Source organism: Triticum urartu, chromosome 7A, assembly GCF_056163025.1.
Source record: "Triticum urartu cultivar PI428250 chromosome 7A, HENAU_Tu73, whole genome shotgun sequence".
NCBI lineage: Eukaryota > Viridiplantae > Streptophyta > Magnoliopsida > Poales > Poaceae > Triticum > Triticum urartu.
In genome coordinates this window covers 193,653,982-193,681,695 of record NC_141879.1, presented here as the reverse complement: position 1 = coordinate 193,681,695, position 27,714 = coordinate 193,653,982, and the positions used below count along the sequence as shown (strand labels likewise).

Below are 27,714 nucleotides of genomic sequence, written 5' to 3'. Positions count from 1 at the left end.
ATGTCTTGTAACTGAATACTACAACGAAGAGTCCACTCAGACCCATCAACATTGAACTTTTGTACCCACATAGCCCCAAGGTCTGTAGCAACCACCTCATTCTGATCTGTGCTTGAGGCATGGAGAAGAGTAAAGTTCTTGTAGTTGGTGGCACAGGATACATCGGCAGGAGGATTGTGCGGGCGAGCTTAGCCCATGGCCACCGTACCTTTATCCTGATGCGGCCGGAGATCGGCCTCAACATCGATAAGCTCCAGCTGCTCCTGTCGTTCAAAGCGCATGGAGCGCTCCTCATCGAGGCGTCGATGGAGGACCACCGGAGCCTCGTCGCCGCCGTGAAGCAGGTGGACGTGGTGGTGTCGGCCATCTCCGGCCTTCAATTCCTGCTGCAGCTCAAGCTAGTGGAGGCCATCAAAGAAGCTGGAAATATCAAGGTCAGTCGCTTAATTAACTCGCGGAGCTACTATATTTAGACATATGGATCAGTCAAATTCCTAGAGATCGGTCGATCCCTTTTCTGAGATCTTGAAAACACGAAAAGATTGACTGGGAAGAAGCCACCTCTCTGCGGTAGTCTGACGTTGGCGACAACGGCGCCACCTCTGTATCACTCCATGGGAGATTCCCATCTCCTCAGTAACAAATACCCTGAAGCAACTGTCTTTATTAAGATTATTCCGGAAGAAATTTCCTCAACTTTAGCTTTGCAAGTCTGACACTGATTTTTCACATGTTTCCGGTTCTCAGCAGGTAAAGACTAAATAAGCCGCCTGCTTAAAAATGCAAGAATAAAGTTGCAAGTTGCTTTAGTACATCCGTTTAAAAAAGTTTTAAAGAATTTCAATGCAGATCAGCAGTGTAGATTTAAAATCCAATGAATGTCTCCCACCTTTAATCACCATCGTGGCTACAGTGGGTGTACCCAAGCAAACCTCGTTGTCAGGTTTGAGGGTTAGTCATTGGGAGACCTTAAAAGTCAGCTATTCTTATGAATTGTATACCTGAATTTGGTGTCAGGACATGAGAGGAAGAGGGAAAGTGAAATGCTAGGACTATAAGTTTGGATTATTTATTTATTTTCTGAAGTTGCTGAAAACGACAGTAACTATGAAGTGCCGTGCAGGTGCACTCATACAAACATAATACTACGTAGTACTACTTGTATTATACTCTGTCCGTCCCATAATGTAGGAAGTTTTTTGGCACTAGCTAGTGTAGTGTTAAAAAACGTCTTAAATATTATGGGACGGAGAGAGTATTTGTCTAAATATGGATGTATATGGACATGTTTTAGTGTCAAATACATTCGTATCTAGACAAATCTAAGACAAATAATTGGGGACGGAAATAATATAATATTACAATTCTGCATGCAGCGTTTCCTACCATCTGAATTCGGCATCGACCCAGCGAGGATGGGGCACGCTCTAGAACCAGGAAGGATCACATTTGACGAAAAGATGGAGATAAGAAGGGCAATAGAAGAAGCAAACATTCCACACACCTATGTTTCCGCTAACTGCTTTGCTGCTTTCTTTGTTCCTAATCTCTCTCAAATGCGCACCCTTCTCCCGCCCAAAGAGAAAGTTCAAGTGTACGGAGATGGCAACGTCAAAGGTCATAACCATGAACATTTGTGTTCAAACCATAATGATGCAGTAATCCCACCTCTGACAGTATATAGTTGTATTGTGCAATGCAGTGATATTCATGGACGAAGATGATGTCGCAACATACACCATCAAGTCCATTGATGATCCTAGGGCCTTGAACAAGACAATATACCTAAGGCCCCCAGAAAACATCCTTAGTCAAACTGAGCTGATTGCCAAATGGGAAAAGCTCTCAGGAGAAGTCCTTGAGAGAATTCCCATTCCGTCTGATGAATTCTTGGCGTCAATGGAAGGTAAGAGAGAATCGTCTATTTGGCTAAAGCTAAATTATTAAAGATGCCAGCTTTAGTAGCATAAAAAAGATCAAATGTCCACAGATTTTCTGGTCAAACATTTCCAATTTTGTTTTATCCTTTTACATTTTTTGAGAAATACAGTAAAACGCACATGGTTAGTAGGTACAATGGCATTATGAACGTTCAATTGTTTTTACTATGTACAAAGTTCTACAAAAAAAAATCATCGTAGGAGAAAGTTATCTTAGGTTATATACAACGACATTATGTTACACTTCTCTTGAAGGAATGCTCTTTTACCACCTAAGAACACATGTTATCCTCTTGTCCACAGGAAGTCATTTCCAGTCACACGATTTCTTGTTATTTCAATCACCACATATTTTCTTTCAATATACACAATCATTAATTGCCAGCGATAACATGAAAGACAAACTATTGTATAACATGTTCTTAATGTGATCTTTAGATCATTGGATGCTCAGAGAAAATTATCTTGAGGAAATGTGGAATTACAAAATATTACTAAATACCTGATTTTCATCCACTTCAATAAGTTATAATATCAAATTACTTAATGTTACCTCCATTCAGAAGAGATGTTGTTTTCAAAATTGTGTAGTCAAACTTCACCATTGATATATGTATATAAGAAATCTATCTAAATTAGTTAGGTGATAATTGCAAACTAAATTGGTCATGACCAAAAATTCAAACTCAGATTAATAGCCATGCCATGATAAAAACTGATCTACAAACTTATGCAGGTGGTCTCATATAAACAAACACAAATTAAATAAAAAACGTTAAGTATGTCTGCCTTCTACATAAGATTTTTGTTTTACATTATGCTATTCAACAATTGTTTAACTTTTTACTATCTAAGATTCGTAATCAAGGATGGTAAATATTTTATATTGTTAAATAGAAATTACTAGGATACTTGAAACACAAGTTTACCCAATTTACAAGCAAATTCGCGGTTGACACTATTCTACTTGTACTATGAAGGTACGGACATTACAAATCAGATGGCGGTGGGGCACTTCCACCACATTTTCTACGAGGGTTGCTCGACAAACTTTGATATAGGGGAGGATGGAGAGGAAGCTTCTCTACTCTACCCGGAGGTTCGCTGCACCAGCATGGAGGACTACATGAAACGTTATTTGTAATTAAGAAAATGTATGAACCTTAACTACCTTACCAGCAGACGTTGCACACCACATATGTTACTCCCACCACACCTAAATATATGACGTTCTTAGTACGCTAACGTTTTGGTAGGCAAACTAGCCTACTAGAACGTCATATATTTAGGTACAGAAGGAGTAGAAAAGAAGTGTTTTTTTTTTTGAATTGTTTGGATTGCTTACCACATGTGTCACGTGGTTAAAAAAGAAGAAGAAGTGGTTTTATATTCGTGAGGAAAAAAATGGGTTCACTACAGCACATATGGAGGTGCAAATAACTATAACACGTATAAACCTTAATTACCTTTATCAGCAGACGCAGCACACCACATATATGTCAAAAAAAATTGTTTTATACTATTCATGAAGAAAAAGGTTTTGGCTTACCTTAATATGTGTTGTACTTGTCTTGTGCACACATATCATCTATTCTTAAATAGCTACAGCCCACTATATAATTTTCCTCTACATGCAACAATGCCACCACCACATGCAACACATGCAAGTGGAACATTTTTCATTCTATTATTCTATTTATATTCAATAAATATTTTGCAATTATACATAATCAAATATAATAAGCCATATGTATTTTAAATTTTGTTCACATGTTATCAATCTAAATATTATATTACACCCAATGAAATCTAATTGAGTATGTCAAAAAATCTAATTTAAATATATTGCAACTGATTCCTACAACAACACACGAGGTATTATCTACTCCCTCCGTTCCTAAATATAAGTCCATTTAGAGATTTCACTATAAAGACTACAATCAGATGTATATAGACGTTTTTTAGAGTATAGGTTCACTCATTTTGCTTCATATGTAGTCTATAGTGGAATCTCTAAAAGACTTATATTTAGGAACGGAGGAAGTTGTTTATACTAGTTATTTTAATTATTATTTTTGAGAAATACTAGTTATTTTATTTTAAATAAAAGAGTTAGAAGAGAATAAAAGGAAAAGAAATGGGGAAACAACTTTGGTCGGCCCAGGTAGAGGATAGCGGCCGCCGTGGCCTGCCTCCCGTTTTCCCTCACAGAGGGGCCCACTTCGCCGCGGCGGCGGCGTGCGACCCAATCCCAACGCTCTGGAAGAACTGAGTGGACAGGCATAGGCCGCGGCATCGGGCGGCGGCGCTGCGGCGGCAACTTGGGTTGCAACCGCCGCCGCACGTCTCCCGCCAGTTCGTTCCCCCTTGTCAGCACACCGGGTAGCGCTTCAGATGATATGGCAACAGCGACAACAGGTGACGACACTATTCATCATCCGACAAGCAGAGAAGAAGCGGCAGAGTTCAAAACTTCTCGTGGGCCTGCGGTGCGGCCCACTCGGGTGAAGACGAAGCCCAAATGGCACGCCGGCCCGGAATGGCTGTAGTTTAAATACCCTTGTAACGTTCGGATGGATTGGCTTTGGACGGACGGCGGCTTCGGCCGATTGTAATAGCTGTAGTACAGAGGGAGGTTGGGAGGATAAACACGCCATCGAATTTTCCACATTCCGCCATGAACCCTAGCTTCCACGCTTAAATCGATCCCGACCCTTACACTTGGTATCAGAGCTGGGCCCCAGCCCGCCCTGTTTAGGGGGGTGGGGTGTCAGAGATGCTGGCCATTGGGCGTTGCCAGTGACTTTAGTCCCTCCTCGGATATGGGAGGGGGCTAGGACCACCTTATAAGAAGGAGTGCCACACTCCCTTCAGGCTAGTCTTTTGGGATGTAGTGGGCTCTTTGCTTGTACTGGTGTGTCCGATGCGCATCGGAAACGTCCGAACATATGCTGGAGGTTGGGAGCTAGGCCTGGGACGCTAACAATTGGTATCAGATTCAGAGGTCCTGGCGCTTCCCCAGCATCATCACGGGACGCGATGGCGAATTCGGCGGCGAGCGGCGGCGATGGAAAAGCTGTCGGAGGATGGGCGCGGTGTCTACGAGCTTCTGCGGCCGGATCTCGCGGTCGACCTCGACAAGCGCTTCCGCGACCAAGGTGCGGATCTCCTCAAGGCCATGGAGAAGCTGATCTCGACGAATACCTCGACCCTCGACGGCTTGCTCTCGTCGCGCGTGGATGGGGTCCGAGACGAGTTGTTGATGGAGATGGAGCAGCTCCGCGGCGACCAGTTGAAGGGGAGTACTCCTCCGCAGGAAGATCCGTCTCCGTCGCGTGTGGCTGGGAATGGTCGCGGCGGTGGCCCGACTGATTCCCTCGGCTTCGACAACGATTACCGGGGGAAGGCGCATAATACTTATGTCCCTTCTCCGGTCAGAGGTGCGCGCGAGTCCAATTTTTCGTTCCGTCCTTCTCTGGGCCGTGAGTCGAGTTCCTTTGATGCTGCTGATTCGTTTGCGTTTGGTGCTCGCCTGGAATTGCCGCGATTTGATGGTGCCAATCCGCGTCTGGGGCAAACGCGGTGTGAAGATCAGTTCAGGCTGTGGTGTACACCGGCTCACCGATGGATTTCTCTGGCAACAGCTCAATTTGAGGGTGCTGCTGCTCGTTGGTTGGAATCGATGCAACGTCGACAGCCGCAGGCAAGTTGGTCTGAATTCTGTCAGAGTCTGCAGAACCGTTTTGGGTGTAATCATCATCAGACATTGCTCCGTCAGTTGGTCAGAATAGCTCAGACCTCAACTGTAGCAGATTATGTGGAGCGTTTTGCTGATTTGTATGATCAACTATCTGCGTATGAAGAGGCGCCCAATTCCCTGCACTATACAACTAGATTCCTGGATGGACTTAAACCTGGTGTCCGTGTCGCTGTAGCTCTGCAGAAACCACGCGATTTGGATGCAGCGTATGATTTAGCGTTGTTGCATGAGGAGTTAGGTGAAGGCATTACTCCCATTAATCATGTCCCTGCTGCTAGATCAGGGCCAATGCCATTTCCATTGCCACCGTATAAACATCGCACTTCTGAAGACAAACGAAGTGTTGAAGTTCAGAAACCAAGTCAGACTGAAGATAAGTGGTCTGCCTTGAGGAATTATCGTAAGTCCAAGGGACTGTGCTTTGTTTGTGGTGAGAAATGGTCGAAGGATCATATATGCAAGTCGTCAGTCCAGTTGCACATAGTGCAGGAGCTTATTGATCACATTCAATCGGAAGAAACAATATCCACTGATAGCAGTATTCAGGACCAGATGTCTGTCTGTAGTATGCAATTGTCTGCTGCTGCTGTAGGGAAACAATCTAATGCGCCCACTTTGCAGTTGTTGATTGAGTTGCAAGGCATGGAACTTATCTTTCTTGTTGATTCAGGTAGTACGCATTCTTTCATTGACAGCAGCTTGCAACACAAATTGACAAATGTTCAAACACATGAACCTGTGACAGTATCTGTAGTTGGGGGAGGTACATTGCGATGCGATTCTGTTTTAAAATCCTGCTCCTGGAGTTGTGGTCAGGTGGAATTTGCTACTAGTTTTCGATTACTTCCCCTAGCCAGTTATGATGGAATTATAGGCCTGGATTGGCTTGCTCAGCACAGTCCTATGCAGATTGATTGGGTTCAAAAGTGGATGTCCTTTTACTATCAAGGAGATACAGTTACATTGCAAGGGCTGTTACCTGAAGATGTAGCAGTTACAGTGTTTTCTGTCCCTCTGATCAGACCTGTGGAACAGAAAGTTGTTCAGCCAGAGTTGCAAGTTTTGCTGGATAAGCATGTTGTAGTGTTTGAAAATCCAACTACACTACCTCCTAGAAGACTTAAGGATCACACTATTCCATTGATTCCTGGAGCCAGACCAGTGTCTGTTAGGCCCTACAGGATTGCTCCACATCTGAAAGATGAGTTGGAAAAACAGATTAAAGAGCTGCTGGATTCAGGGATGATTAGGCATAGTAACAGTGCTTTTTGTTCTCCTGTGTTGTTAGTTAAAAAGAAAGAAGAAGGAACTTGGAGGATGGTAGTTGATTATAGACAACTCAATGCTATCACAGAAAAAGGGAAATATCCAATGCCTGTAATAGATGAACTTTTGGATGAACTTGCAGGAGCCTGTTGGTTTTCTAAGCTGGACTTGAAAGCTGGATATTATCAGATCAGATTAGCACCAGGAGAGGAATATAAGACTGCATTTTAAACTCATAATGGACATTATGAATTTACTATGATGGGCATGGGTCTGACAGGAGCACCTGGATCATTTCAAGGGCAAATGAATTTTGATTTGTCTCCAGTCTTGAGGAAGTTTGCCTTGGTTTTCTTTGATGATATTCTGATATTCAGTAAGACATTGGAAGAACACTGGAAACATTTGGATGAGGTGCTATCTATTTTGCATAAGGAGCAATGGAAGGTTAAGATGTCTAAATGTGACTTTGCTCAGCCCAAGATAGCATATCTAGGGCATGTTATTTCTGCAAAAGGGGTTTCCACTGACCCTGATAAGATAGTGGCTGTTCAGCAATGGCCTACTCCAAAAAATGTGAAGGAAGTGAGGGGTTTTCTTGGTTTGAGTGGTTATTATAGAAAATTCATTAAACATTATGGGATTATTGCAAGGCCTTTAACTGATTTGCTTAAGAAAGGAGTTCCTTTTGTATAGACCAGTGTTACAGAGGAGGCTTTTGTCACACTTAAGCATGCTTTAGTGTCTGCTCCTGTATTGGCCTTACCAGATTTTAGTAAGCCCTTTATGATTGAGACTGATGCTTGTGAATATGGTATTGGTGCAGTGCTGATGCAACAGGGACACCCACTGGCATTTTTTAGTAAAACTTTGGGACCCAAGAATAGGGCTCTGTCAGTATATGGGAAAGAATATTTGGCTATTTTATTGGCAGTGGATAAGTGGAGGCCTTATTTGCAAGTTCAGCAGTTCACTATTAAAACGGATCAGAGAAGTTTGGCTCATTTGCAGGATCAAAGATTGCATACAATCTGGCAGCAGAGGTGTCTTGCTAAACTTCTTGGATTGCATTATCAGATTCAGTACAAACAAGGTACAGCAAATAGTGCAGCCGATGCTCTGTCCAAGAGACCTCCTGATGGTTCTCAGTTGTTTTCCATTTCCAGTAGCCAACCCACATGGTTAGTTGAAATTATTGACAGTTATAAACATGATGAACGAGCCCTGACAATTATGCAACAACTAGCTGTGCAACCAGCTTCTAAGCCACCCTACAGTTTGGTTAATGGTATTCTGAAATATAAGCAGAGTATTTGGGTTGGCCCTGTTCCTGCATTACATCAGAAAATTTTCTCTGCTTTTCATGATAGCCCTTTGGGGGGTCATTCAGGTTTTCCAGTGACATACAGAAGGATTCATGCTCTGTTCACTTGGTCTGGAATGAAGAAGTTCATCTTAACACAGGTGCAGTCTTGTGTGATATGTCGGAAAGCTAAACCTGAAAGAGTTCCTTATCCTGGCTTGTTATCTCCCTTGCCAGTTCCACATAAAGCCTGGGATACTGTGTCTATGGATTTTATTAATGGTCTTCCCCAGTCATCTCAGTACAACTGCATTTTAGTGGTGATTGATAAATTTTCTAAATATGGTCATTTTATTCCACTCAAGCATCCTTTCAATGCTCAGAAGGTGGCTGAGGTGTTCTTGGATAATGTTTACAAGTTGCATGGTCTGCCTAGTGTGATCATATCTGATAGAGATCCACTTTTTACTAGTCAGTTCTGGAAATTGTTAGTTGCAAAAACAGGGACTCAATTGAATATGAGTACAGCAAATCATCCTGAAACAGATGGGCAGACTGAGCGAGTAAATCAGCAAGTGGAGTGTTATTTGAGATGTTTTATCAGTGCTCAACCACACAAATGGAGTAAATGGCTGCCTTTGTGTGAATTCTGGCACAATTCCAATTGGCACTCTGCTTTGGGGAAATCTCCTTTTGAAATTTTGTATGGGTATACTCCCAGATATTTTGGCATCTCTGCAACTGATACAATTGCTCCATTGGAAATGCAAGACTGGTTGCAATCTCGCCAAGCGGTCACAGAAACAGCTCGACAACACTTGTTAAGGGCACAACAACGTATGAAAAATCAGGCTGACAAGAAGAGAACTGAATGGGTTTTTGCAGTAGGGGATCGTGTCTTTCTCAAGCTGCAACCCTATGCTCAGTTGTCATTATATTCCAGGGCAAATTAAAAAACTGGCCTTCAAGTATTATGGTTCTTTTCCAATCCTGGAGTGCATTGGAGAGCGAGCTTATCGATTGGATCTTCCTAATAACAGCAGGCTACACCCTGTCTTTCATGTTTCTCAGCTCAAGAAGTTTTTACCTCGAGAGACGATTCCCAGTCACACATTGCCTACAGTCAGGGCAGCTTGACAAGTTCCTCTCAGTATACTGCAGAAGCGAGTGCGATCTCAAGGTAAAAAGACTGTTGCCCAAGGGCTAGTTCACTGGTCTGAATCTTCTCCTGCAGATGCTACTTGGGAGGATTTGGAGCATTTGAAGCAGCAGTTTCCCCGTGCTCCGGCTTGGGGTCAAGCCGGCTCTCAAGGAGGGAGGAATGTCAGCACACCGGGTAGCGCTTCAGATGATATGGCAACAGCGACAATAGGTGACGACACTATTCATCATCCGACAAGCAGAGAAGAAGCGGCAGAGTTCAAAACTTCTCATGGGCCTGCGGTGCGGCCCACTCGGGTGAAGACGAAGCCCAAATGGCACGCCGGCCCGGAATGGCTGTAGTTTAAATACCCTTGTAACGTTCGGATGGATTGGCTTTGGACGGACGGCGGCTTCGGCCGATTGTAATAGCTGTAGTACAGAGGGAGGTTGGGAGGATAAACACGCCATCGAATTTTCCCCATTCCGCCATGAACCCTAGCTTCCACGCTTAGATCGATCCCGACCCTTACACCCCTCGAGTCCTCGACCGCTACGTCCGTGCAGAGGAAGTTAGGAGGTACTCACCGCCGGCGCGCGCCTTACATTGCACTGATTGCGTGTTCATGAAACGAGGGACGAAGTTCCATACAACTGACCTCCTTCGTTCCTAGGTTTCCATGGCTTGCCTGTTGCTTACCAACCAATGCTCCTCTCCTCTTTGTGTAGATTTTGAAGGTCGAAAGGAACAGGGTGATATACGGAGATTCAGAGCCATCTGTACAATATCGATGAAGGTTTACCCCCTACGGCCTTTATCAGAATATTCATGGCTAGTGTGGCCAAAATTGCAGTGTTGTTCTTTGAGTTATTTTGTTAGATGGGAAAGGATGCATCTGTTGAACTTGTTACAGTTCACTAGAAAAACAGATTGTGGAACAAGTGGAACCAAATTGTTGGTTTGCCCAAGAGATTTCTGGATGAGTTAGCTTTGTCCAATGCGTCGGAACCAAACTCAAGTTTTCTCTCCCCTTCCTTGAGTTCGGTTTGGGTACTGTAGAACTATGTGAGAATGAGAGAGCGCCTTTTGGTTTATTTGCATTGTGCATTTCATTCTGGAAATACCAAGTAGGCCTTTGCGCGTGTTGGGGACGCAAGAAAAATGCTGTATATCGGACAGTCCTCGTACCCCCCCCCCCCCCCCCCCCCCTCCTCCTCGTAAAACTCTTATACTCTGGTTGTTTTATTTACTTTAGGAGGATTTTGGGGACGACAAGCACACCAGCAGATGAGCAAAAGTGGCGAGGATGCCATCACTTCCCCTATGGTGAAACTCCAATCAGATTGGATGATCATAGTTAAAAAAAAAATCTAAGCTAGTTAGCAGAAACAAGCTGAGAACCTCGTTTGGTTGATGGGGGTTAGCAAAAACAAGCCTTGAGTTGAGTGAGTCACGGTTCCGTTCAATCTTAGCTGGAAGACCTATTCAAGCCACCATGATTAGCTAGGCTTCTTGTTCTTTGGTGTCCGGCTGTGTCTTCGGGTCCCCCCACCATTTTCAGCATTGTCCTTTTTTCTTGCTCTAAATTTGCTTTGTAACATTACCGTCCCTTCATCAATGAAATCAGCTGGTAGCTGCTTCTTGTCAAAAGGAAAAAAAAAATCCAACACGCCCCATAGTTATCTATGTGCCGTTACATTACATCTTTAAATAGTTAAATACCGCTCTTTGTTCACTTGTAACTGAAGTGACTGAGCAAGTATCTAACATCACATACGTGCTATCTGAAACTATAAACCAAAATGTAGATGCTAAGGTACCTTATGATTAAGTTGCACATATCCAACCATTATTCAGAGCATCGATCTGCTTGAAATACTCGTACTGTACCTTATCACTCTGGTAAGTCCATATGCTAATACGATGCCTCATCAGAACCATGGGACTGTACTGTAGCTACTGTCAGATAGGGCTGCAGTTGAGAACGTCTGGTCCACTTCCATGTCTGCATCTGATCTTTTGGCGAAGCGCCCCTTGATCCTTGGCCGTGCTTCGGCATACGCCTTCCTTGTTGCATAACGTGTGGTCTTCTCAAACTTTCTGCTCTTCTTCTTCTCCTTGTACCTGAGGACCCTGGCCTCTCTCTCCTTGGAGCTGAAGTGAATTGGTGTCTGAAGTGAAGGACTTGAGAAGAGACCGATGGCTCCAGCTGGTCTCAGGATGCTGGACTGGACCGTATTGTCCGGTACTATACCCGCCTCCATTGAGAAAGATATCTGAGATGGAATCGAAAAATGGTCACTTAAAATGTGCAATCATATTGACATTGCAGTTGAGATCCTTCATTGATATGTAGATGAGTTTAATTTAGTCCAACGTACATAACCTTGTATTACTTTTTCCCTGTTTACACAATAAAACCATGTAAACGCTGCTTACGGATAAAACCTACACTAGACTTGCTGGTTATGAAATATCTAATGATATATCATATTCTTTCATGTAGTCATTGGTGTGTATAGAAAAGTTGGTAAACAGAGAGCGTAGTTTCTAGTTGACAGAGAATTTGAGAGTGTGTGTATGGAGTGACCTTTTAGTTACTGAGAAAACTTGAATATTCTATGTTTAGAAAGTACACGGACTAATAATCAATTAATATGCCTAGACTTTCTTTGGAGTGTCTATGACAGCAGTTCCATTTTAATTAGTGTACTTTCCTAGAGATGAATTGTGTACTTTTCTAGTTGGCAGAGAATTTCAGAGTTTACATATGGATTGACTTTTTAATTACTGAGCTGAGTTGGGTGTTCTGTGTGTAAAAGTACACAAACTAATCCATTAATCTGCCTAGGCATGGGTTGTGTACTTTTCTTTGAAGTGGCTATGTCAGCAGTTCCATTTTGGAAATAATCAGCTGAAGTTCTCTACCTAGAAGTAGAAAAAGTTGAAGAAAGAGCCAAAAAAGTGAGGAAACACTAAATACCGACGTTTCACACTTTCACTTGCACCAAAAAAAAGTACTCTGGCTGATCTTATCATTTTATTTCATATGAAGTATGCATGAACTCTAGTTTGAGGAAATTATAGCATGACATGTAAGTTGTAATGCCATAATAAATAAGTAATAGAAGAACTCACGCTGTTGTTGACGGAATCTGTGTAAGCACTAACCCCAGCAGTCACGGAGGCAGCCTGCTCTGCCCCTACAAGTGGTGCATAACCACTCTGATGTGGCCTGCTCACAATTGCAGACTGCGAAGGTACTATGCACTCGCTCCCTTCCTTCTCCACGTACTCCTTTTGCATCTGCTGCTCCGCGTACTCCTTTTGCATCTGCTGCAGATGTTGTTGTTCTTGCATCACATACTGCTCTTGGTTGTTCATGTGGCTATCATAGTAAGAATTGTACCCGACAAGGTCAAAGTACTGATCCACTTCACCAAAGTATCTGCTGCTGCTGCTGCTGCTGCTGCTGTGGTTGCCACTGTGATTATGGTTATCAGAATCTTTGCTGGGCAGCAGCCAAGAGGCGTCCTCTTCCTTGCTGCCGAGGACAGGAGCGGTGGCTGCTGCCTCGGCAAATAAAGAAGCAGCTGGAATGGCTGCGACCGGGTGTGACACCACGGGCACGCGCTGGTGCATCGTGGCAAGCAGGTTTGTGTAGTGTACCTGTGCTTCATAGGCGGCGCACAACGCTGCAGCATCTGCATGACATTCCAGCACCACTGGTGCATGCTTGTAGGCCTCGGAGAGGAGCACACGCTCATGGCGCGAGGCCACACGGTTTGCGGCGTGGATCTGTGCATCACAAGATGCACAGAGGTACGCGGAGTCGGCGCGGCAGTACACCACGCTTGGCACCGCGCAACATCCGTCGCACAGCCTGGCCCAGCTCCCTTCTCGTCCAACCGCCTCCTCATAAACGGTGCCGTTGGAAACACAATTCATGAACAAGGTGGCCTTGTGAGCACCACAAAGACCATGCAAGGGGTATTAGTGAAGGTAGTAGCTACTGTTTCCCTACATATTCTGTGTATATGTCTTCTTCTGCTCCTCTACCTCTCATGGCTCTTTCGTATGTGTTCATGCACTGCCTATGTGAGTATGGAGGAATGTCAGGAATGTAGGACGTCCAGTCCAGAGTATACTAATAGTAGGGTGTCAGTGGGGTGACACTTGGCGTCATTCTTGGGGGCGAGGATTATAGTGTGCCTGGTTTGTGGTTAGCTTTGGACGTTGCTGCTTCACTATCCTGTGCCAATGTCGGTCTTCCGATGCAGAATCGTTTTCAGATAAACATTTAATGCACCTCGGCATGGCTGCGAGTTAGCTCTAGTGTTGCTCAGCTAAATCTGCTTGAGTTTGATATCAAATCTATCTGGTGAAAGAAATTTGCATGTTTGCAAGTAGAAGACTTAAATCTTTTACAATTACTTTCCCATTTTTTGTCAGGATGATCCGTGTGTTCACTTTTTACATTTGGACTCAGATGCCAGCTAATTTGAATAGCCGCTGATGCAAACCCGGAGGTGCATTCCACCGATCAAGAGAACTCTCATATATATCACACGACTGATTGGCCCTGAATGATGAAATTGTCTTTGCCTGGATTGGACTAAACCTAAAGGTAGAAACTAGAGGGAACTAGAAGCCATTATGGTATAAAGGAGACAGAGGGAAGATGCTGCATCTCTCTTTATGAGCAGTTGCACCCTTTAGCAAAAGAGAAAGGGGAGCTGTCTTCTGTTAGATTCCAAAGCATGAGGTTTTCTGCCATTCATTGGCGCTCTCCCTTAGCCGTTCGGCCTTTTGGAACCTCAAGTGTGAGGTAGCAAGTTGAGATATTGAGAAAAGCTCAAAAGCACCCGCCATGTCACTAGATAGTTTCTTTGCCGTCCTATTCATCTGAAAATATCTAATATGATGTGTAGTGGAGAAGTCAATTTGACCGTGCGTCTTGCTTATCAGCTATGAGGATTTGCTAACCAGCAAGAAATTCCCATTGCTTCTCACGCGTTCTATTTAGAATCTGTTGTTTTTCTTTTCAAGGCAAATCCATCTGTGGTCTAGTCTCTAACCTTTCTGAGTTATGCCTTTGGTACTAGCCCTGTCAGACCATGAATTACTATGCATTTGTTACTATGCTTTGTAGAAAAAAACACACATTAATGTTCTTATTTTCACGAGTTCTTATATAGTACTCCCTCCGTCCGAAAATACTTGCCATCAAAATGGATAAAAAGGGATGTATCTAGAACTAATATACGTCTAGATACATCCCCTTTTATTCATTCTGATGACAAGTATTTCCGGACGGAGGGAGTATTTGAAAGAGTAGCTTGGTTATTTGAGCACTGCTAGTGCTCAGTGCAAAACAGCCATAGATACCTTCTTTTATAGTGTAAAAAAGGAGATACTTTCTTGATTGATGTATTGAGTTTGCTGTTTTTTTTTTGCGAATAAGTTTGCTTGTTTGTTGGTTGAGTTAAGTAGCGTGTCAAACTTTAGAGATTAAACAAGATATATTCTTTATGTACATACTTCATTTGTGTATTTTCCTTTATTTTTATGGATAGAGGTGTATCACATATAGTCGACGAACTGTGCATGAAGTTGCATCAGATAAATTCTTCTGTGAATTAGATACTTTCAATGATTGAACAAGTCTTCACACAAGATTTTGGAACAAAAGATAAATTTGCATGTAAGTCTGCAACATGGCTACTGGTTTGAAGGAGCTTATGTTACTTGGTTAGATAACCTTGCACCACGTTAAACAAATTACCCCTTGGTATGTATGATTCAAAACAATAAGACGATAATGTTGGGGAAAAGAATCTCATTCCCACCAGTAGTTCGATCAGGTATGTGCAGCTAAAAGCATAAAGATAGATATTTTTCTGCTCATATCCATATTTATTCTGTTTCATGAGTGCGTATATATACAGAAGTTTCATGTAGGTGGTGACTCATGAGTTGCCAAAACAACTGAAGAATGGGCTCCATGACACAAGATATTTAGAAGATGGTGACAACTAAAGCAATGTTGGGGGTACTTTGACTGGGGCAGCTCTTGTGTCATGGTCGTGTTAGAGAGGTGTCCAGCAGCTGTCGTGAAGAGGCCTTCGAGGCCCTGTGCGTCGCTTCTTTGTCATTCTTGGCTAGAGGCTGGGCAAGGCGAGTCCCATGCCTTCACGTTCCGAAGAATGGGTTGTCTCCACACCTGGTTGTATACCGTCTTATGCCTTCGTGCTTTCTTTTCTTTTCCTGGCCTCGCCAAAATTTGGTCCCTTGTGCTTTCTTCTTATGAAAATGACCTGCTCCCAGGCATGTTCGAGAGAAAAATGCTAAAGTATAAAGAAAATCTCATTGGTTTAGGACTCGGTCAGGCACACCAATTTTTTGGCTTCCTTCCAAGTTTTGTGAAGAAAAAAAGCAGGAACTCTGCCGATCAGTTAAAGGTAGGAGTTACGGTTTACCTGCAGAACTGACTGTTAAAGGCTGGTTTAGGCATTAAGCAGACAGGGGGTTAAGAAGCATTCAGAGGCAAAAGCTACACAGGTATTTTCCTTTCATTGGCTTTGGCAAGACACTTGTTGTACTGTAGCTGTCTGGATTTGTAAGATCCTCATGTCCCTTTTCTTTCCAGATATTCCAAATTGTAGTGCACAGGACCGTACTATTTTAAGTCTCTCCTCTGGTCCCCGCGCATCGCTTTTCGCGTGCTGCTGCCCCCGTTTTTGTTTTCCTCACTGGTATAGATAGATATCTTCCCAGAATAATTGGTTTCTATCTGTTCGAAAGGACGAAATGTCCCTGTTGCTGCCAGCAGTGTGATGGATGCATCTGAGTTAACACGTTCCAAATCAACTGCTTGTGTTCATGGGAAGGTGATCTAACAAAGGAACATGAGGTTTTTCAGCTACTTAAGTCAAATATGAATAATTAAATACTAGCATATTTTGTTAGTTGGCATTCAACACCTGTAGATCTGAGTTCCTTTTACCTAACATAGCAGTGGAAGCATCCAAATGATTTAAAACAAGGGAACAGCAGGCATGTCATATTATAGTTTTATATATGCACCTGAGCAGCTCTTGTGATTTTCCAATATTGGTGAACCCAAAGCCACCAAACACCGCTACAGAGAGAGAGAGAGAGAGAGAGAGAGAGAGAGAGCCTTTGACCCATTAGTGTGCTACAGCACAGAACTAGAGATACTTTCTGCTTGCTTACTCCACCAACCACAACAGAGTTAGCTCATCTCCCTGTTGACCAGTTTCTCTTCATACACCACGTAGGCCTGTCTTACTTTGCTATAAACCCCATGCAGAACAAGAAACTTGCCACAAAAACATCTGAACCCGAACCATCCAAGCACAGGAACAGCTAAAACTAGTTTCAGGATGGCTACAGCTGCGTTGTGCTTCAGGGCGTTTGCTCTCTCCGTGGCCTGTTTTCTCCTGGCCTTGCCATTGCTGATGGCACAGGACCCTTCAAATCTGAGCCTGGAGCACTACTCCAAGACATGCCCGAATGCGGAGCATGTGGTCCGGGCAGAGATGGAGTGTGCGGTGCGCGACGAACCACGCAATGCCGCTTTGATGCTTCGCCTCCATTTCCACGACTGTTTCGTGCAGGTTGGCTGCCCAAACACTCTTTTGGCCACAGACGCTAACCTGAATGCTTATACTGTGGAGTGGTATTATTGAGTTTGCTCTGAACATCTGAATGTTTGTTTGTTGCAGGGCTGTGATGGATCGGTGCTGCTTGACGACACCGCGACCATGATCGGAGAGAAGCAAGCAGACCAGAATGTGAACTCGCTGAAAGGATTTGAGGTGGTTGACAAAATCAAGGCAAAGCTGGAGGCTGAGTGTCCTGGAACAGTTTCCTGTGCTGACTTGCTTGCCATTGCAGCCAGGGACGCAGTTGTCTTGGTAAAATAAACCAAACCCAATGTTCAGAGTATTGATTCTTGTGTAGTGGCTTAGTTACTTTTGCTTGCACCAATTTCATAGCAGGCTTGCCTTTTGAGGAATAAGTTAGTATACCATCAGAAATCCACACGTATATTTCATTATAACCTGCTGTGCCATTTGGATGCTGTTTAGCTACAATTCCATATCTTTTGAGTAGAGTAGTATGCAAACAAAGAGCATGACAGATACATTTCTTGAAAACAAAAGACTACAAACTCCATATCTTTCTGACAAGGGGGAAAAATTGTTTCAGGTGGGTGGGCCTTACTGGGATGTTCCAGTAGGAAGATTGGACTCCAAGGAGGCAAGTCTTGACCTAGCAAACAAGGACATCCCTACCGCTGAGCAGGGCCTTGTCACCCTTATTTCCAAGTTCTGGGAGAAGGGCCTTGATGCCACTGACATGGTGGCCCTTGTCGGTATGATCTTCTTTCTTTTGACAGCTATAGTTTATGATTAAAAACACTAGTTCAGTTCATAACTTAATATTAACAGAACCAGACAATCAAGCGCTGTAAGCAATGTAAAATACATGAACAATCTGGTAATTTTAAAGTAGGATCTACAGATACTTCCTTGTCTTGTAATAAAAATACCAATATGGAGATGCAACTTTGTACCTGAACCTTCTGAATTCTGATATGTTTGAGGGGGTGCACTCCTGTTATCATCTTATGTTGAACACTGCTTACTAGAGATATGACATTTGCATTGAAGGATCCCACACGATTGGATTCGCACGGTGCGCGAACTTCCGGGACAGGATATACGGCGACTTCGAGATGACATCCAAGTACAACCCTGCGTCTGCGACCTACCTCAGCAAGCTCAAGGAGGTCTGCCCCATGGATGGTGGCGACGACAACATCAGCGCCATGGACAGCCACACTTCCTCGACCTTCGACAACGCCTATTTTGAGTCGCTCATCAAGGGCGAGGGTCTCCTCAACTCCGACCAGGAGATGTGGTCCAGCATCGCCGGGTACTCGACGGCCGACACGGTCAACAAGTACTGGGCTGACCCGGAGCTGTTCTTCAAGCAGTTCTCGGACTCCATGGTCAAGATGGGCAATATCACCAACCCTGCAGGTGGTGAGGTCAGGAAGACCTGCAGATTCGTGAACACATAAGCTGGTGGAACCTTCGTTTGCGCCTTCTCCTTTGATGGTTGATGATTGTCTGCAAATAAGAACGTTTTTCATAGCATATACTCTACTGGTATAGGTATTATCGTCGTCGCGCTACACTGAAATATTTTGGCTGTATGGAGTAATAGAGAATATACACATCATGTATTTTGAGGGTTTTGCACAACCTGATATTATGTACACATCAGCAATGGATTCTGATCAGATTTTAGCACCTGTTTCAATCTGAAAATGCAGCAAGAAAAGCAGAAAAAAAAAAGACTGCCAAAGAGAAAATACAAACTGGGCAAATCAAAACTTTACAACTTCAAGAGAAGCCCCTTGTTACAAGTTACAACTAGTCTTATTGTTTCAGCTAGAAATCTGTAATATTAATAGTTCAATACCATTCCAGGGAGTTGGGGCACTCTCCTGTGTACACTTCATCTAAGATACATACATCACTATTTATACTTTACTTCAGTATTGGATTATTTCCAAATCTACATAGGATTATCATGCTGTACAAGGGCTGCTGCTTGGTGTTCTGTGGTCACTTGGTGACCATGTCATCTTGGCCCGGAGAGCTCGACGGCCTGCACCAGCAATGACGAGTCGTCGGTCAGGTCGGAGTAGCAGCGGCTGAAGGTGAACTCAGGCACGGTGAACTTGTGTGAGTCGGCTCGCTGCGACGCTTGCCACCGTTCCGCAAGCCCGTCGCCTTCCAGCATGCGAACCACCTCCGACATCCTCGGTCGGTGGCCTGGGAGGTACTGTGTGCAAAGGAGCGCCACCTGCACCATCTCCTCGAGCTCGATCCGGTCGTAGCTGCTCCGCAGACCCTTGTCAACCAGTACATCAAGTTTCTTCTCCTGGTGCATCTTCTTCACCTGATCATCAAGCAATTACGTCATGAGCTAACTTAAGCATCATCGATGGCAGGGCATTTGCAGTTATGAACAGTTTCGACAAAAGTGCTTTTCATTTCAGGTGGTTCCATGAACTTTATTAGTTTTTCTCAAGTATTTTTTGCAGCAGTTTTATCAAGTAAATTGCAGAGGCTTCATTACCCAATCCAGCATGGCTCCCTTCTGATTTGATGCCTTTCCGAACTCCAGCGCTGTCTGGCCGGTGATCAGCTCCAGCAGCAGGATGCCAAACCCGAAGACGTCTGTTTTCTCGGATGACTGCCCAGTGGAGAGGTACTCAGGCGCGATATGCCCAACGGTGCCCCGCACTGCAGTGGTGACGTGCGAATCCTGGTGATCAAGGAGCTTTGCAAGCCCGAAATCACCAACGATGGCCTCACAGCAATCGTCCAGCAACACGTTGGCTGCCTTGACGTCTCTGTGGATGATCTTTGGGTCACACTGCTCATGAAGGTAAAGTAGACCTCTTGCTGCTCCAAGGGCTATCCTCTTCCTAGTGATCCAGTCCAAAGGTGGCTTTCCTGGAATAATTAGACCGGTATAAAGGGGAGATTTCCTTTGATAGGAATCATATGCTCTGTGATAAGTCTTTGTGCAAAGAAACAAAAATAAATGAAGGGAAGAATCCAATTCTATGTCTTTTTCACGTTCGGCTTGTCGGATTGCAACTTTCAATTCTGCATCGTTCTTTTTAGGCATGACATCTGAAAATTCTAGAACGAACATATGCTGCACAACAAGTGGGTCTATAATTGGGCAAACAGTTCTCCTACTTACGTTTGGTTCTCAGGCTAAGATTCTCCTAGCCTTGTTAGGCAAGGCAGGTCACTTGGTAACATGACAAAGGTTTACTTTGCTTGGCTAGATCACTAATAACCACAACCAAAACGGGGAGGAGGCTAGCCAAAGTAAGAACTCCCACTCAGGCAAGGTAAGACAACATTGCTGCAGCCTCCAACTGACACACACCCAACAAAGCAATTTGCTTTTCTTGACTACGCCAAAATGAGCTAGTTCTATCTAGCCTAGTTAAGCAAGGGATGTCAAGGAAAGGCAGATAATCTTGCTGGGATTTTGAGGTGCTGACCTTTCAGGCGCGAAGCGACGCTTCCATTTGACATGTATGGATAAACTAGTAACCTCTCTGTGGCAGTCATACAGAACCCCAGAATCCTAAGGAGGTTCCGGTGCACTGCCAAGCTGATCATTTCAACTTCAGTCTTGAACTGTGACTCACCACCCGCAGCATTACCATCCTTGAGTCGTTTGACAGCCACAAGAGTCCCATCGGGAAGCTGCCCCCTGTAAACGTGTCCGAAGCCGCCTTTTCCGAGTATGTTCTTGCTGCTGAATTTTTCTGTTGCAACCTGCAGCTCCCTGAACTGGAACCTCCTGACATTTCCAAGGCTAACGTTATCCATGTGTTGATCTGCATCAATAGCAGTGCTTCATCAATTATCAGGTTCCAAATCGATGCACAAAGTACTGCATGGAATTCTTGAAGTTTCACTTACCTTCGTCATCGAAAAGTATCTGCCTGTTCCGACGCTGTCTCCACCAGAACAAGAATCCGGCAGCAAGAAAGAGGAAGCTCATGCAACCAGTTACAGCACCAAATGCAACTGCAAACTTGTGGCTTTTAGCTTTCGTCGGCGGAGTGCCTTGTGAAAGATTGTAGGTCATTGGCATCGGCGCAGTCCCGTAACAATCTTTCTCCGTATTTGCAGCGCATATGAGAGGATTTCCAACTATGCTGCAAGAGAACCAATAACAGAACAAAGCTTACAGCTTAAACTTGATACAGGTTCATACTTCCATGACAAAAATTAAGCTTATTCAAACAAGGATGAACACAATCTGAGCTGCAGCCTTACTTGTATGTTCTTGCCAAAGATCCTGGTATCGGGCCACTCAGGTTATTGTATGACAAATCTCTGCAGGACACAAGGTGCACAGTGAGAACATCCCAAACCAAGAAATCATGGGTAAGAGCACGTGACAGTAGGGAAATTACTGACAGGAAAACAAGGTGCGACAGATTAGTCGACGCTGTAGGGAATGGACCGGACAGGGTGTTGTTGTTGAGCCTCCTGGTCAGATTACAACAGGCCTCGGGTTAACATCTCAAGGAACAATAATAATGCAAGAGGTAGGGTATTTCATGACGAGAAGTAGAGCTCACAGGTACTGGAGGCTCTCAAGGTGGCCCACGGATGGTGGGATTTCACCATAGAAATTGTTGCCAGAGAGGTCAAGTGTCTTGAGACTTGCCAGGTTGCCAATCTCGGCTGGGATTGGCCCGGTTATGATGTTGTTCTGCAGAAGACTGCAGCCAAGAGAACGGTAAGATATCTCCATCGCAAATGGAAAATGGAAGTCTGAACAAATAAGTGGCAGTGAGAAGAGCACACTCACATAGTCTCCAGGCTGGTCAGGTTTCCTATGCTTGGGGCGAGCAGGCCTGAGAGATTCTGGCTTGGAGCCTCCCTGTGGATGATTCGAAGAACAACAGCGTGATGAGAAGTAAAAACATGCAGAGAATATGGTTAGGTGCAGGTGAAGTGAAACAGGAAAGGGGGTGATTCGCTTACAGGCCGGTGACGAAGTTGTCGGACGAGCAGGTGATCATGGTGAAGCTGCAGGGGTCGACGGAGTACTGGTCCCAGTTCTTGAGCACGCCGTGGGGGTCCTTGAGCTGGTTCTTGATCCCAATCAGCGCTTGCACTGCAGGCAGGCAGATGTTTCAGAAACTTGCGCAAAACCGATAATAATAATAATAATCCAAGAAACAGACAGGGCAGAGACGGACGGCCATCGTTGCAGAGACTACTCTCGGCTTGACTGAAGAAACGGCATCAGAGGAAGACAGAGCCATGGATTCGGTGGGAATAACAGAGTAGAGAAGGGGGCGGGCGGAGAAGAAAGACAGAGGGACACCCCCTAGAACGATTCCAGGACGGGAAGAGGGAGACACGAACCTTCAATGTTGACGCCCTTGGCGGAGAGGAGCGCGCTGCAAGGGGAGGATACGAGCAGCGCCACCGCCGCCAGCACCACCGCCAGCAGCCGCCGCGGGGAAGGAGGCGCCTCCATTGCCGGGGAAGGGAGGGAGGCAGGGGCAGGGGCGTGACAAGGGAGGGCGGGGTGGTGGTTCAGGGGGGAAGAGGCTGTGTGCGGCTGCTGCCGGGGCGCTGGCTGCGTGGAGTGCAACCTTGGCCTCGCCCGTATGTGGCAGCGAGAGCAGGCGTGAGAGGCCGAGAAAAGCACGGAGGCTGCAGCCTTGGCCTCGCCCGTTCGCCACCCCACACCGCCAAAGCCAAAGTGGCAGGGGCGGGGCCACCGCCTGGGCGAGGGCCCACGTGGTGTGTGAGAGAGAGAGACAGATGACACAAAAGAAGATGCTTGCGCTGTGGCAGCGAGCGGGCGGAAAGCACAAAAGGGGTGGAGGTGTGGGACTGGGGGAGCAGACGTGACTGCAACCTGACCTGAGGCCCCCCTGCGCGCTATAGGGAACCGGAATGATAAACAATGGGGAGAGAGAATGAGAGGCGGGCGGGCCCTCACCCTGGTTCGTTTTTACTTTTACGGGAGGGGTAAAAAGCTCGCGTGACAGACAGCGTCCGGGATTTTTTGCCCATTGCTCGCTGGCTCGTCGTTTCTTTTCTTGATTGATTGTCTTCTGAGAGCTAAACCCACCTCAGAAAAATGATTGACCCCACGCAACGAAGAAATTACAAGCGTGCTCTCAGACTTGAACGAACTAGGCATGCAATCACTGGGAGCTTGGATCCAGATTAGTTCCAGACATTTTTTTTAGACAAACTTTTGTTTTTTAGACAAGTTTTGTTACAGACATGAACGCATGGAATGTTTTCCGGGCCTCGGGTTTGGGTCCGGGCATGGCATTTTTCATATTGGTCATCGCAAAGTCTAGCCTGGGCCTAACCCAAGGCCCAAAGTATGCCAGAAAATACATAATGTGTATGATGGTTAAAAATATTGAACTTATGTAATTTGATTCGAACTGAAACTCTCTGTCACCTCAGGCGATTCTAGCGGGAGAGCGGCAACAAGCCAACAACATTTTGCTTGCCTCTTGAATTGCTAATGTTTTTTTTTTACTGAAGGAGCATTGGTCTCGTTTTTATTTCTGAAAACTGGTGAAACAAAGCCACAGTCTCATGTTTACCTCCCTCCAGGTTTATCGGCGACATCCAAACTATACTCGAAGGGCCGTTGGCCGAACCTTATTTGATTGGGAGAAAGAGTACACCATGGAAATAGTCTGGGTGAACTAGAACTGAAACCCCAAGGCAGAAAGTAGTCCTGAACAGGCAGCTCGCAAATACAGCCCTCCACATGTCGATGTCTTCTTTGATCAGGTTAACACCCTGTCGGCAGAGCTGCCCACATTGTCAAATATCATCGCGTTTCTCTCCTTCCAGTCTCTCCAGTGCAATACAATCGTGTCAAAGTTCCGCCTTATCAGTTTTGGTATCACACCCAAGCCTGCAGCCATCAATCCTCCGTAGTGCTGAAGCAATCATCTGACACCTGGAAATCAACCCATGTCCATGACTTAAAACGCATCCAAACCTGCAAAGTGAAGTGGCAATGCACAAACAAATGCTTGCAGTCCTCTGGTTCGGAGAGACAAAAGGGTCATGTGTCGTTTGACGTGTCCTGGACTAGGGGTCCCGGCCTAGCCGGCCTAGTCCATGGGTCAGACTGACGACCCGTTAATAAGGACTCCGGAGCCCTCCAATATGTGGCGTGAGCATATCGTACATGACCGAGGATTTGACATGTACTCCAAGTACGTCTATTAGATTCGGAATGTAACCCCTAGATGACAACCGACCATGTGTAACCCATGAAATCCTGGTGCCTATATAAGCCAGAGGGTTTAGTCTGTAGAGGGGGGGCGTTCATTCATTCATTCATCACCATCACCCCTAGGGTTTAATCCACAACTTACGATCTCGAGGTAGATCAACTCTGCACTTTGATATACCCATAATATAAGCAAGAGTAGGACGTAGGATTTTACCTCCTTTGAGAGGGCCCGAATCTGGGTAAAAGCATCGTGTCCCTTGTCTCTTGTTACCAATCGATCCGATCTCACAGCTCGGGCCCCCCTACCTGAGGTCTGCTGGTTTTGACACTGACATTGGTGCTTTCATTGAGAGCTCGTTGTTGGATCACCAAAGATCGATGGCTCGCTTGCAGACTAATGAAAGCATTGGTTGTGGCGACATCTTCGTCCCCTGCCAGCTCTTCACCTTTGGCAGCATAGTCTTGCAAGCTGATCCGACCGGCCGCTTGCGCCACGTCGAGAACTTCTCCCCAAACAAGGTCGTTATGTTTGGAAGGCTGGAGTACACCACGGAAGCCAAGGTGATCTAGTCCTGTCGGGACAGATCTCAGATCGGCTTAAAGATCCCTCCGGCGCAGGAACTCCAGAACAGGTTTCTGATTTGATCTTCGAATCCGACCTCCCAATAGAGCCAACCCCGAAGATAAATCCGGTGGCCACCACGCCCGATCTAAGCCTTGCCTCCTCGGATGAAGGCCCAGAACCGAACTCGTCTTCGAACCCGGCAACGGTCTCTGAGGCAGCTTCTCCGCCCGCTGACCTAGGGTCGGCCCGGAGCGATCGAGATGACCGGCCCACGTCAAGCAGCCAAAACAAACCATTTCAGATCAGCCCGACTTATAGTCAGGTCCTCGACACCAAGAAGCTCTCGCAAATAAATGAGGTGTTGGATCCAATCCAAAACTTGGCGATCTCGTCCGCTGTTTATGATTAGATCGGATGTAAAGCCGACGATCGGGAAATTTTCATCCCGCCCACTGCCCACTTAGTCGCCACGGTCGAAGATATGACCGATGCACTCTATTACGGCTCCGACGAAGCCACTGACATGGACGAAGATGTCCGCGATGACTCCGGAAAAAATCCATCCGCGGTCGTAGCCCGTACAGGGAATTGGGAGTAACGTCTACCTAAGACGTCTACGTGGTCGACACTCCGAAAGATAAATCTCAGGAGAAACCTAAGGAGAACCCTAAGCGTTGTCGCCCCAAAAGGTGGATGAAGGGCAGTAACAAAAGCAGAAGTGTGACCAACCCCACGGGCACCGCCGATAACGGTGAGGCCCCCGATGCTGCCAAGAACCCAGGCGAGGAAGATCAAGCCTCACCCGCCCAACAGGACGGGTCCGTAGGGACGCCGATGGAGGATGATCCCGAAGACAAAGGTACCTACAAAGACGGGTCGGATAGGGACTACCTCCCCGAATCCGAGGGTGAATTTGGCCTCGGACCCGAAGACTTTGTGTTACCCATAAGCCCATCCGAACAGGCACGGTTCCAACGAAAGCTAATCGCAACGGTGCGAAGCATGAAGAAGAAGTAGCAAGAGTTGTACACCCACGAAAACGCGCTAAACGACAAATGGAGAAAAATCCGTGCGGCCCAAGCAGACCTCAAGGCCCGAGGTGTGGCCGCCAAATCGTTCCCGAAAGGCGGCTGCTGCCCGACTTCGATGATGAGGCAGCGGATAATAAGCTACTCGCTAAAGGAAATATGCCATAGAGGCAATAATAAAGTGATTATTTATATTTCCTTATATCATGATAAATGCCTATTATTCATGCTAGAATTGTATTAACCGGAAACTTGATACATGTGTGAATACATAGACAAAACAAAGTGTCCCTAGTATGCCTCTACTTGACTAGCTCGTTAATCAAAGATGGTTAAGTTTCCTGACCATAGACATGTGTTGTCATTTGATGAACGGGATCACATCATAATAGAATGATGTGATGGACAAGACCCATCCGTTAGCTTACATAATGATCATTTAGTTTTATTGCTATTGCTTTCTTCATGACTTATACATGTTCCTCTGACTATGATATTATGCAACTCCCGAATACCGTAGGAACACTTTGTGTGCTATCAAACATCACAACGTAATTGGGTGATTATAAAGATGCTCTACAGGTGTCTCTGATGGTGTTTGTTGAGTTGGCATAGATCGAGATTAGGATTTGTCACTCCGTGTATCGGAGAGGTATCTCTGGGCCCTCTCGGTAATGCACATCACTATAAGCCTTGCAAGCAATGTGACTAATGAGTTAGTTACCTAATGATGCATTACAGAACAAGTAAAGAGACTTGCCGGGTAATGGCATTGAACTAGGTATGATGATACCGACGATTGAATCTTGGGAAAGTAACATACCGATGATAAAGGGAATGATGTATGTTGTTATGTGATTTGACCGATAAAGATCTTCGTAGAATATGTAGGAGGCAATATGAGCATCCAGGTTCTGCTATTGGTTATTGACCGGAGATGTGTCTCGGTGTAAGTGCATCTAGTGCCACCCCTAGTTGGTTTTGGAGTATTGACGACAAACCTAGTTGAGGGACTAATGTGTTCGTGAGAATTGCAGGATAACACAGGTAGAAGTCCCTCATTGATTCGGTTTTACTACCAGAGATGACCCCTAAAAATGTATGAAGACATTGAAGCCAAAGGTGGTCTATGAAGATATTCACATTGAAGACTATGACAAAATAAGACACGTTATGAAGCCTATGGAGCTCGAAGACTTAGATCTTTCGTAGTTCTTTTTCTTTTGTGTTGAGTCATAGGAACCACCGTACTGTTAAGTGGGGTCCAGGAGAACCAGTCAGAATGACTGAAGTGATGCCTAAACCAAAAACCTATGTCTTCGAGTGAAGACAATGAGAGCGAATCTTGTCCAGAGCCGGACAAGTCAGCTTTGCTTGTAGCCCAAGTAAAGTTGCCATGAGAGTTTGAAATCTGACCGTTGAGACACGTGTCAGTTCCTTAGTGACCCAGGGTCATTTCGGACAAATCAGGTCGGGTTGCCAAGTGGCTATAAATAGCCCACCCCCTACAACCATAAACGGTTGGCTGCTCAGATTTCAGTGCACGGCTTTTGTCGTTTGAGAGCAACCCACCTCGAAGCCTTTGAGAGAAAATTCCTAGCGAGGAGTAAATTGGGCATCACTTAAGTCTTCTTGTCTGTGTGATCTGAAGACTTATTACACTTGAGGACTGTGAATCCTCCAGATGGTTAGGCGTCGCGTTCAGAGCATCCAAGAGACATTGTGTATTGCCAGTGAACGAAGTCTGTGAAGGTTTGGAAGTCTACCTTGAAGACTTACCAGAGTGATTGGGCGAGGACTATGTGACCTTAGCTCAAGGAGAATACGGTGAGGACTT

General features: G+C 45.2%; 5 protein-coding genes across 5 annotated transcripts; 3 read left to right on the top strand and 2 right to left on the bottom strand.

The window, feature by feature from the left end:
* The first annotated feature begins 41 nt into the window (after positions 1-41).
* On the top strand, positions 42-3,268 carry LOC125523955 (isoflavone reductase homolog). Its single transcript, XM_048689029.2, has 4 exons — positions 42-434; positions 1,377-1,617; positions 1,703-1,906; positions 2,921-3,268. The coding sequence occupies exons 1-4, from the start codon at positions 120-122 to the stop codon at positions 3,082-3,084; spliced, it is 924 nt and encodes a 307-aa protein (XP_048544986.1). The 5' UTR covers positions 42-119; the 3' UTR covers positions 3,085-3,268.
* A 1,739-nt stretch (positions 3,269-5,007) lies between these two features.
* LOC147958956 (uncharacterized) lies at positions 5,008-7,197 on the top strand. The gene has a single exon (XM_087532382.1). The coding sequence runs from the start codon at positions 5,008-5,010 to the stop codon at positions 7,195-7,197; it is 2,190 nt and encodes a 729-aa protein (XP_087388508.1).
* A 3,515-nt stretch (positions 7,198-10,712) lies between these two features.
* LOC125524312 (zinc finger protein HD1) lies at positions 10,713-13,596 on the bottom strand. The gene is made up of 2 exons (XM_048689384.2): positions 12,549-13,596; positions 10,713-11,686 (listed from the first exon to the last, which is right to left on the bottom strand). Exons 1-2 carry the CDS (start codon positions 13,356-13,358, stop codon positions 11,342-11,344), a joined length of 1,155 nt encoding a protein of 384 aa, XP_048545341.2. The 5' UTR covers positions 13,359-13,596; the 3' UTR covers positions 10,713-11,341.
* A 2,988-nt stretch (positions 13,597-16,584) lies between these two features.
* On the top strand, positions 16,585-18,751 carry LOC125525194 (Peroxidase superfamily protein). The gene is made up of 4 exons (XM_048690205.2): positions 16,585-17,050; positions 17,159-17,350; positions 17,646-17,811; positions 18,110-18,751. The coding sequence occupies exons 1-4, from the start codon at positions 16,817-16,819 to the stop codon at positions 18,520-18,522; spliced, it is 1,005 nt and encodes a 334-aa protein (XP_048546162.2). The 5' UTR covers positions 16,585-16,816; the 3' UTR covers positions 18,523-18,751.
* A 60-nt stretch (positions 18,752-18,811) lies between these two features.
* Positions 18,812-22,711, bottom strand: LOC125525193 (LRR receptor kinase SERL2). Its single transcript, XM_048690204.2, has 10 exons — positions 22,427-22,711; positions 22,040-22,172; positions 21,864-21,935; positions 21,631-21,774; positions 21,467-21,538; positions 21,323-21,382; positions 20,963-21,201; positions 20,536-20,877; positions 19,590-19,969; positions 18,812-19,409 (listed from the first exon to the last, which is right to left on the bottom strand). Exons 1-10 carry the CDS (start codon positions 22,539-22,541, stop codon positions 19,089-19,091), a joined length of 1,878 nt encoding a protein of 625 aa, XP_048546161.1. The 5' UTR covers positions 22,542-22,711; the 3' UTR covers positions 18,812-19,088.
* Positions 22,712-27,714: the final 5,003 nt, after the last annotated feature.